Source organism: Ruditapes philippinarum, unplaced genomic scaffold (assembly GCF_026571515.1).
Source record: "Ruditapes philippinarum isolate M1 unplaced genomic scaffold, ASM2657151v2 ctg980_1_1_1_1, whole genome shotgun sequence".
In the NCBI taxonomy this organism is placed as follows: domain Eukaryota; kingdom Metazoa; phylum Mollusca; class Bivalvia; order Venerida; family Veneridae; genus Ruditapes; species Ruditapes philippinarum.
The window spans coordinates 82,882-94,973 of record NW_026859330.1 but is presented as its reverse complement, the minus strand read 5'-3'; the positions used below and the strand labels follow the sequence as shown (position 1 = coordinate 94,973).

Here is a 12,092-nt window from a genome sequence, read left to right as displayed (position 1 = left end):
AATCATCCGCAAACATTTATGTACATCAAAGTTGACAACCTTTTAGCACATTAAATATAATACAATCTAAAATAAATACTCAGATACTTAGACACATTTGATATTGATTAGGTACTACAGTGAATGAAATCAAATTAGTAATGTACCACATTTAGTTAATTAGTCGAATTGGGGAAATTATAACTTGTGTCATCATTTCGTTTTATCTTTTTATTGTATTTTCCGTTAAAGATATATTATGCTGAAATTTGATATTAGAAAATATTGATAAATGTTACACAGTCTCTTTTTATATAAAACAATCATGTTTTGACTTCACACAAAGAATATGTGTTACATTTAAGATTCTACAAACTATAGGCGGTCACAATATGAATATATTGTGTCATTAAAAAGTTGGCAGCTTTGTTTTAAAGTAAGGCCAACTTGCCTTGACATGTTATATGCAATGCATATGTCAATCAATATTTTATTCAAATTAGACATATCCAACAAGAATTTTATATACTTCAATAATGTTTAAGTGATATATATATTGTACTCGGGGATTAGCATAGTATAGTCACCTCACACATGTTCATTACAAAATATGACCTGTTAAAAAAACGCGATCAGTAAAACGGCATTTTTGCCGCTTTTCGATGTTCCAGTTTTAAATGCTACATTAAAAAATCGTCCATATGGTGTCATTGAATGTGGATTTCCTTAAATTTTTTCCAAAAAACTCAAAGCTTGCCAAACGTTCTCTTAAATAATATAACACGACATAAAAGGAAATATTTATGTGTTATACACGATTAAAATTAACCTGAAATTTGTTGATATTACAGGTAGAGTTACACGTATCAAATATTTTATCTACAATCATTGCCGGGTTGTTGAAGTGGACAGAAGTGTTTATATTTTATGAAAACGACACTGGTACTACTTACTATCATATCAATTTGCGTCTTTAATTGGTTGTATTAAACCTAATGATTTTCTCGAAAGAGGAATTAATAGCAAATTATCAATTTCTATTGAGCAAGCATTTCCCATTAGAATGTAAAAATATTGATTTAACTGTACACTATCATTTAATTGCGTTATAGTAGTTTGATATCATAAAAGATTCAAATGAATGAAAATGCTATATAATTGTACATAAAGTCTATCTCCCGGCGAGGGGTTTGACATTCATTGAATATAGATAGATAATTGTGCAGCCCAAATACATGAAAAAGTGTTTAACATTGTATCGTCAAGTACAGAATTAAAATTTGCCATAACGAGTTAGAGAAAAAATGATATTGAAATTAGTCCAACGCGTTAATATTTAGATATTGCAGGTTCGGCTTGATTGTATCTGATCATTGACCGCAGTGTTTAGTGCACGCTCCCTACCACCTGCTAGTCATGTTTAATTAATGTTCTCTTCTCATCTACAGAACACGAAAGCTCTCGGCTAATTTACAGTGTTTCAAAAGAAAATGTCAAGGCAATTTTATACAATATTGACAAAGTGATAGATCTTCATAAACTTTTATTAGATGCATATCTTCGCATTGTACCGACTACAGGTAATATCAACTTCGTGGTTCTTTGTAAATTCGACTGTCTGCGGCGACTTTTACATACGGTAAGTAAACAGAGTAAACTTGAATGATTAAATAAAACACAAAGATTGTAGTTACATATATATAGACTAATATAAGTTATTTACTGCGAATATAGACACCGAATCACAGACACTTGGGGTGTGGAGCTTAAAACGCCTTTAAAATCCAAATAAAATGTATATTTGTCAATCCCAGTATGGGAACCAACAAGTTACGTCATTGCCGACTGGTTTTCACCTTCAAAGCGCAGCGCATTTTGCACACGGCAAAGCTGGGGCCACGTTTGAATTTATCGAAATATTTTGTAAATGGAGTAAAACGGCGATAATTTTGATGTTTATTTCGGCTGTTGCGTTGTTTATATTACCGTTGAAGTTTAAAATTGACCATCATTGTGAAGAATTATATCTTCTGTGTCGATGGACCAAACGATTATGTGAAAATATTGGAAATGGAATAAAATACATGGTGATGTTGACGGTAGGTGTGCGGATTTTTTCCGGCGAACAATTTTTATCTTGTGTATTATTATAGACGTTGAAATATGAATTTTTTTCAAAACGGCTTATATTAAGTTTTTTTGATATATATGATCAGTACATGTGCAGGGATTGACAAATATACATTTATTTGGATTTTAAAGGCGTTTTAAGCTCCACACCCCAAGTGTCTGTGCACCGAATTAGCGATTCTGAATCCTGGATGACGTTAATGGTTGTTTTTTTTATTTAAATGATAATTTAGTTTCTAGCCTGTTTCTTTTCATATGCTTGTAGTATATGGTTTTACTTCTTGTTTGATTAGTTTGCTTATATGACGGTAGCATGTATCGCGATTACATCTAACAAAAACATAATTGTCAGTGGTAAATATTAAATAATAATTATTGTTGTGATGTTGTACAGGCGAATACATTTGACAGTAAAAACAAGCTGCCGAAAACGCTGATAAAACAGTTCTCAAGATGGCTTATTGCAAGTCTCGACAACGACAGAAATGTTGGCACAACCGTCACGGAATGTGCAAATGATCTTGATAATGTAGCAGTTATATCCTTTCCAAGACTTCAAGATGAAGATTCTGCTGCGGTAGGGACATTTTTTTGCAGCCTATTTACATACAATACCTGTCATGTTACTATTATTCATGTAACTGACTGAAGAACAGGTGAAAAAAGACTAAAATATCAACGGTGATACATTTTCAAGTTTGCAAACATTTCCCTCGCCGAAACCGAAAACAAAAGTTTTGACTTATTACATAAAGCTATTAAGCGTCTCGCTTCGATTCTATCAACGTTCCCAATATTCGTACTGAAAAAATTGAGAAATTAGATACAAAGTTACTCAACTTGCCGATCTTTTTATAAGAACAGTTCATTAACCCTTTGCTAAGAACAACATCAATCACGATGAGAAACATAAACATTGTTACGAAAATAAAATGAATATGAAACTCAAATTTCAGTTTATACTTTTAAAAGTCTTGTGTGTAAGAAGCTGTAAGCTTTTATACGTATACGTATACATATACGTATAATCAGTTCCTGGAACAAGCCAGTATTGAGCAACCAGTGTATTTTAGCTCAAGGAAACAACGGCCTACCTCTGAAGGGGTTAACATCCACGCGACTTACACTCCTTAGTTTGCTTGTCCGATGCCTGAACGAATCAGCAAAATTGAATTAGTAAACTACACGGTTATTTTGATATCGACAGTAAATAAAATTTCAAATTACATATAGATCAAACTTTTTCTTTTTTTCATTAAGTTTACGGTCACTTAATTTAATAAATTAGGCCTGGAACAATTTCTTCTATTGATAACATCATACCATCTAGACTTGTTGCTTTATCATTTATACATGTTGCTTTATCATTATAGCAAATGAAAGTTGCATACTTATGTAATAATCAACGATAACTACTACTTTTATCTACAGGAATTTCAAAAGGCTCTTCGTAAAACGTTTTTCAATGAGGTAATTGCAGAAGATGCTGGGAGCTTCAACAACAGTTTTGTAAACGTGTCAGAAGCAAAACGAGCAATAATTAACGATTTGACTCAGGTAATCTAACTTGTACTAGTGTCGTTTTTAAGAACATTGTAAAAGAGATAAATTATAATATCTATTAAGATTCACATAATACATGTATTAATAGCCTAAGGTTTTATGCATTAAAGCATTACGGACCATAGTTAGTGTGTAAAATAATGAGTCACACTTGAAAGCATCTTTCACACTGCAAGTACGTATGACAAATGGGCAACACAAAACATATCGTAATGAAGAACGAGCGATGATTTAACACGACGTTAGCAGACATTTACCGATTTATTACAGTTCCAAAGATTTATATTTAAATATCCATTACATGTACTTTTAACTTTTATTTTAACGACAGAAGGCGAACAATTGGAGGTCAGTGGATAAATGTGAAGGTCTTATAATAGAAACATTGATGTGGACGAAGCAAGGTCGTGCTTTCAGCGGAGTTGGCTACGTCTCGAAACGTGGTGAAGTTATCATACATGCTGATATGTTCCCAAATACAAAGTTTGGTTACAATGGAAGGGAGTTTTTGATATCTACATTACATGTAAATGTTGAAATTTTTAATATTTACTTATATCTTAATATGTAATATTATAATGTTATATTATATTTTGATTTATAATTACAAAGTTTAAAGCTGGTAGCTCGGGTAGCTTAAATTTAAAAGTTGTTTCTAATTTTAGTTATTATAAAGGTAATATTGTCCAGCAAGTTGTCAGGTTATATAACTCAGAATAATTGATATATTGCAAGAATTTTACGGCCATAAAACTTGTAAGACTTAATCTAGGTAAATAACAAATTTATTATACATCACAACTCACTTGATACCAGCTGCATAAAGATTATATAGATACTAATTAAATAATATAAATGTCACAATTATCCCATGAAAAGTGACATTATAAACGATCAGGCATATATACACGGTCATACATTAACTATTAAATGTCTCCAAGCAAACCGGTTTTAATTCACAGATTCAGTTAAACAAAAACAAACAAAAAAGATTCAGTTAAACAAGAAAAAAAAAAACACAAAAAACCCCAACAATTTATTTGCAAATCATGTCTGCAAGATATGAATAATGTTAAAACATCGCAATATAAAATGATGATATTTATTAATCGCACAACATTTTTTATTCAAATAGTATAATACATAAATTAAATGTTACTGTATGTCTTCTTAAGATATGGACTTGCAATCTTGACAAATTTTGATCGTTTGCATGATTTGTTTCAAAACTATTTTAGTTTGCCCCCTTTGTTGTTAAAACGGAGGTAAATGGAACAGCACATTATGGAGGTATTTGTATGGATCTTCTGAAAGACTTAGCATGGAGACTCAATTTTACGTATGTATTTATAAAATAGTTAAGAAATGATGCAAAACTGCCCATAATCAAATAAAACATAGTGTCACATTTTGATAATTTGTCTGTTTAATCCTTATAAGATATTTTATTACACATTCGTTTTTCATTTTTGTAGAATGCATTGACTGTATGGACCATTAGATATACAACCTAAATTGATTTAAGCCATTGTTATTTTGGTTCTTCAAAAATATCACATGATACTGATTATAAGCTAGAATGGGAGTGTCATGTTTTTTTATTTTTAGGTACACGTTAACGGAACCTCCAGATCAAACGTGGGGACGTCCAGGTCCAAACAATACGTTTAACGGAATGATAGGACAACTGCAAAGAGAAGTGAGACTATTCATTTTCCGTCCCCTTTGTTCACTACGGGAATAAGATATGTGCTTAGATATGTTTTATCAGTTTTTTATTGTTCCATTTGCAAATGCTCACTGTTTTAGATGTTGTTGTCTTATACAGACTCTTAAAAAATAGAAAACACGGGGCTATTTAAAAAAAAGGTTTAGTTATAAAACACAAAACTTTAAGATATTAATATACTATATAAATGTTGGTATACACAATATTCATAATCTTTATAATCACACACTTCCTACACATCTTATAACCTCATTCCTTTTTTGTACTATAGGAAGTTGACATAGTTGCAGCAGATACAACGATTCAAAAAGAGCGGGAACTTGTTATGGATTTTATGTTTCCATTTTACTATGGCTATACGTCTGTTATGGTTAAGAAACCGGACCCAAACGCTAGAAAATGGAGGACGCTCGTTGATCCATTGCATTGGAAAGTGCTTATGACCATAGGGATTTGTCTGCCGATAATGTCGTTCATTTTATCTCTTTTGGAAAGGTATGCGATAATTTTTTTTTTAAATCAATGCTTTCATCATATGAAAACACACGAATAATTATGCTATTGCAATGTTTTATGCTTCAGAAACAAATACACTTTTCCTTCTTCTTCATTGACTTTATTTCGTCCAGATAATGGTTAACGCGCATGTTATGTACATGTATATCACCTGAAGAAATTATTAGCACTGAATTTGATATGATTTGTCTGATAAGTATCAAAATGAAAACAAAATACTATTTTAACAGTAATAATTGCAAAAAGCAACACATGGAATATAAGGTTCCAGTAATTGGCCAATGATTTACTTTTTGAAAAAATAACGAAATACTAAATAATAAGAGAAGATAGTTCTGTTTGAGTGGCGGCGTGGCCGGTTGGTGACCATTAAAATATTGTTGACCGCGTAAGTTCAAACTCCGTCAGCAGCAAGCCGTTGTTTCCTTGAGCAAGAAATTATACATTCAATGCTTAGTACTGGCTGGTTCCAGAAACGGATTCGAGAGTGTTTCAATACGTTCATAACTTCCAACACAATCGAACTAAAATAAATTTGTTAAAACTTAAAGCATTTCTTACGCATACTTGGCCTTTACTAAGAATATATTATAGTTGGTACTATTTTTCTTAATCATCTTCTTGTACACGTTTAGTTGTTATTCGACTGTTTGTATCAATTAAATAGTTTTCTTTTATAGTCCTTTTTAATTGGTACATATATGTTTTGGGATATTTTTGTGTATTTAGATATAATCCTTTTTACGCCCGGACTGATGATGGTGTTGACTATTCTTGGCTAAATGTTTTCCAATCGTTTACTCATTCACTATGGTACATGTACGGAACCCTGTTCGCACAAGGTATGTAGAAATATAAAACGAACTATGAATTATTATAAATAATAAATGATATGCAATTATGCATTGTATTTCTATTGTTTTAAACATATGAAATGTCGTACACTAACTTAAAAGATATATTAAGCAAATAGAGAAAATCATACTTTTTCAAGTAAAATGTTGTTATTTTACAGACCTATAAACAATGCTTTTAATAGTTCGCACTGAACGTAAAAGATTTACACTACAGTAATTTGACTATACATTTTGGAGATATATAAATGATTTTTTTGTGATGTGTAAATAACAATTTGGCTTTAAAAACTTGTTATAATAATTATATACTTTATAAAAACCTCTTTTCTATTATTAAAATCATGTTTAAATTGTTAATATACATTCTGCCACAGTGACTGTTTTAATAAGCGCTGACATCGAAATGTTATTACAGTATAATACCATCTAAAATAAGAAATGTTTGACAGTATTATATATTTTTTATATTTCATTCTACCACAGGCAGTGTCATCTTACCTCAAACAGTGGCGGGACGGACACTGATTTGTTCCTGGTGGTTATTTTCAATAGTTATTGTGGGAACATATTGTGGGAACCTTATCGCTTTCCTTACAGTGACAAAAGATAAACCACCGTTTGAAACTCTTGATGAAATGGCCGACCTTAAGGGAACATATCAGTGGGGCTTACAAGGAGGTACAAACCGAGAATTTGTTTTTGAGGTAAAAGCTTGGAGTAAGGCGGTTAATTTTATCAAAGGTTCGATGACAGAGAAGCAAAGGCGACTCCCTATAAATTAAGAAATGTTGGGTTCGAGTCATATTATGACCATGAATTCGTTTCTTGTATTGTCAAAGGTTCTGTTAGTTCAAGAATGTGAACACTAATTTAAATGTGATTCAAACTAAACATTCTTCCTAAAACACACGATAAAAAATTACCTATAATTTCAAAACAAAAGACACATTAAAAATATAGTGCAGATGTTGTACAGTAAAAAAGTAATATTATGATTTTAATCTTTTATCTCTACAGTTACGTCGTGTGAGTCAAGAGTGAAAATTAGTATACTTACATTAACTGCAACTATCATAGTTTTTTGTTGTCGGTATTAATTTGTTAGATTTTATATTATTTCATAATATCATTTTATGATTAGACCTCCAAAAGACCAGAATTTAGAAGAGTAGGGGATGCAATAGCTGAATTCAGTAAGAAAGACCCGGCAGTATTAGCAACTGATTTTGATGTTCAACTTGAAAAGGTTAAAAAAGGGTGGTATGGTTGGATAGGTTAGTAGGGTAACATTTATCACTATTAAAACATGCATTATTTTTTCATCGTTAGAAGATGAAATAATGTAATAGTACATTTAAATTGTAAGGAAGGGTCCCACTGTTATTTGCATTTAACACGTGAATGACATGTAGTACAAGTTTGAAACATAGATAATGAGTGTAAATAATAATTATAACAATAATAATAATAATAATAATAATAATAATAATAATTATTATTATTATTATTATAATACATGTAAGGAGTTATTTTTTATAAAAAACTGGTCAATGCTCATACGCCGCTTTTTATGAAATGGCACGGAAGTGTCACATTGAAGGTTTACTACTTCATGTCAAAATGTTGAATTTTGCTTCGGCCGGTTGTAAAGGGCACATTTTCAATTTTGTCGTTTTGAGCTTTTTAAGGGATTATTTTTTTCTCTTTTTTATATTTGGTACAAGAGTGAACTTACAAAGTAGGCATTATATTTTATGATTAAGGTGACGCTGTTGTAATGGAGCTTGAGATGGCTAAAGATTGCGATCTTATGATGATTAAAGACAAGTTTTTGCCTCTTAGATATGCGTTTGGATTCACCAATAATTCACCACACGAGCAAATATTCACAAAACAGTAAGTGTGTTTTATATTTGTATTTATATGTATATATTGATCAATACTTCTTAATTTTGTGATTTATTTAATATCTAAAAACCTTTATAAAGAGAAAATAATCAAACCTTTTTTCATTGTATCATATTGTGGGCAAACCAAACAAAAATTGTAAAGGATATAAAGCAACGTGCTGCGTTTTGAATAATACCAAAATGATAATTGTTTCCAAAGAAAAATATGTCAAAAATGTTTGTGATGCATAATGATTTTAATCTTTGCAGGATGTTGGTTATTCAGGAATCCGGATTAATTGAAGTATGGAAAAGACGATGGTGGCCCAAGTCAAAGGCTATTTGTGCCGATTCAATAGTAGCTGAAGCCAAGCCAATCTCAATAATAGATGTACAGAGTGCATTTTATGTAGCTGCCGGTGGAGCGGTGATTAGTTTCTGTATTTTTGTTGTTGAAGTCATCATTGGAAAATATTGTCGTGGTCGGAGACAAAGAAGAAAATCTCGCTGAATTGATTGAAAAAAAAACAACAACGGTGCAGTGACATTGTTAATGTTTGTCATACCATATTACAATGATTACATGTACCTACCATGTGAACATACAAGTATCTGATCGATTTTAATTTGTTGCATTCGAAAATCAATATCATATTATATTTTTATTGTCCCAAAACTGCTTTTGAATTTCTTTGTTTGGTAAGAAGATTTTTTACACTTAAATCTTCAATTTAGCCAAGTATTTTCTTATTTATCTTATTCACTAAACATACTCAATTATACACTAAGTCTAATAAGTTAATACAAATGTACAGTAGTATGATTTTGAATTCACATTTTTGCAAAATATTACGGTGGCACATAGGTGACATGTGTGTCATGGCCACGAGTTACTAAGTCGTGGCCACGAGATAGCTAAGTCGTGGCCACGAGATACTATGTCGTGACCATGAGTTACTAAGTCGTGCCTACGAGGTAGCTAAGTCGTGGCCACGAGTTACTAAGTCGTGGCCACGAGATACTATGTCGTGGCCACGAGTTACTAAGTCGTGGCCACGAGATAGCTAAGTCGTGGCCACGAGATAATTAACCAATCAGAATACACTAAATATATTATGAACTTTTTAAACTTAACAACTTACTTTTACATGCAACATTAATCTTTGAAAATACTGAAGATATTCACTTTGAACTTGTCTTTAAGATCATATTAGAAAGTCACCTTCCAAGGCCCATCAGACATTAATTTTGACTATAGCTCTTTGTTGGGCAAGTTTGTGATCGAATTGGTCAGTTTGTACGTACTACGGCCTGTTAACCTTGTTTATACGATAACATGAGAAGGAATAAGTCCTGGTTTATTTTATTTGTAAGGGACATTGCCCATGGACAGTAAATAGCCTATAAGGTAAAATCCTTGTCTGATGAATAATTTAGAAAGGATAAGCCATGGTTAATGTAACCCAGAAAGATCATTGCACCTGATCAGTAGATGACATCTAATAATTTCGAGGTCATTGGGTCAAAAATCAGGGTCACAGTGACGCTAAATGTAAAATTATTGACCAGTCAATAAGTTGTATAAATGGCACTTTTACAGGCAGATGAAGTAGAGCATCCTTGTACTATAGCACATGTCTAGTTAATTAGGGAAATTCGCATAAATGGTGTAATCTGATTGATTATTTATCTCGTGGCCACAACTAGCTATCTCGTGGCCACGACTTAGTAACTCGTAGCCACGACATAGTAACTCGTTGCCACGACATAGTATCACGTGGCCACGACTTAGCTATCTCGTGGCCACGACTTAGTTACTCGTGGCAACGAGATAAATAAAAACACACATACGTCACATTTGTGCCACCGTAAAGTATAGATAAAATCGTGCAGACTGCACTAAATCAGAGATTTTGCACGGCATAATTGTTGTGTTTTGGCAGCTTTTATTATTAAATCTAATTCTTGTCAAATTATTTCATGGTTCCACTATTCTTACCTGAATACATTATATTTTTTTTTCGTTATCAAAACATGCAATTAAAATATTTAATGATACTAACGGGGTCCCACAATGACAAGCTTATATAATCTGAAAATTGTTCATTTCTTCTGAAAGCTGATAACATTGCATACCTTAAAAACGTTTCGTAAATTATAATTGTTTATAACCTATCACAATCATGGTACATTTTTAATAATATAACCCGCTACGTAAGATATGAAATATAATGATAAGTATATAAATTGTCTTATTAACCGGTATAGAATGAATTGATGGTTGTGTTTGAGAAATATTAAATTGTACGGTTTGTTTGATAATAACCAATGTAGATCTATATGCATCTATGTGAAAATATTACATGTATTTCCATCGAAACAAGTTTTATTTCAATTTTTATAACTATATGGCATGTATGGAAATACATTACTTTTGCTTATCAGTGATAATATTCACCTTATCTTTTTTCCGAAAAAAAAACGCGACACACATAATTATCTCCCATTTTATTCAGTTACTATTTACTTTAAAACTTTTGAATGTGACGCAGTTTTCACAAATAGTATTTAAAGAAGCTTTTGTAAGTTTAAGGAACTCCACTGAGGTCCATAAACCTTAAAACATAAAATTTGAATTTTTTGCAAAGATCAGGTGTGGAACTAAAAACGGAAAGATTTGCAAAAGATGATTAAGAAATATACCCAGAAATATACTGGAAATTATTTTTGTGTTATTTACAGCCATCGTCAGGATATCAACATTTATGTAGTCGAAAAAAACTTTTTGTTTTTCTTTTTTTTCGATTGTAAATACAGATACCATTTTTACAATATTAAGTAGAAGATATCAAGTCGGAGGTAGTGTATCATTAGACAGAATAGGAATTGAATCGTCATGGCGTAGAGGAAATAAGGTGCGGTAAAACAGAAGAATAGGAGAATTGTTGACAAGGATATAACAGATACGAATGGGATCAAAATTGTTCTTACACATAAGAAAACAAAATGCAACTGGATAAGATGATAAAATAACTGTAAGATGTTTAACTTTTGCAGATTGTACATGTTCTTAATCCTCATCTTGTCCAATTTGTGCAAAGGATTTCCCTATTTTTAATTTAGAAAAGTATATTTAAAGAGATTGAAACATCAAATACAATTACTTAGCTACTAACATTATTGACCTTGGTTCGTTTGCAAAGCTAGTTATTGTCACTTTCATTTCAAGTAGGTTAAAGCAGCATGCCGCCAGAAGGTAATAGAAAAACTACCGTCTTACTAAAGTTTCAAAATCTCGCTTCAAAAACGTAATATGGTTGACAGAAATCGAAATGACACTTTAAAATGGTCATACTTTAATATGTGTGCTCTGACAACAGACAGGTTGCTTTTCCGCCAACGGGAAACCCTTTTATTATACCACGAAAT

At 31.6% G+C, this 12,092-nt stretch overlaps 1 protein-coding gene across 1 annotated transcript; it reads left to right on the top strand.

Moving 5' to 3' along the window:
* Nucleotides 1-778: 778 nt before the first annotated feature.
* LOC132756108 (glutamate receptor ionotropic, kainate glr-3-like) lies at nt 779-9,174 on the top strand. The gene is made up of 13 exons (XM_060747098.1): nt 779-921; nt 1,428-1,618; nt 2,504-2,686; nt 3,541-3,666; nt 4,004-4,198; nt 4,911-5,011; nt 5,281-5,371; nt 5,673-5,896; nt 6,647-6,759; nt 7,258-7,478; nt 7,916-8,048; nt 8,538-8,670; nt 8,934-9,174. Exons 5-13 carry the CDS (start codon nt 4,061-4,063, stop codon nt 9,172-9,174), a joined length of 1,395 nt encoding a protein of 464 aa, XP_060603081.1. The 5' UTR covers nt 779-921; nt 1,428-1,618; nt 2,504-2,686; nt 3,541-3,666; nt 4,004-4,060.
* Nucleotides 9,175-12,092: the final 2,918 nt, after the last annotated feature.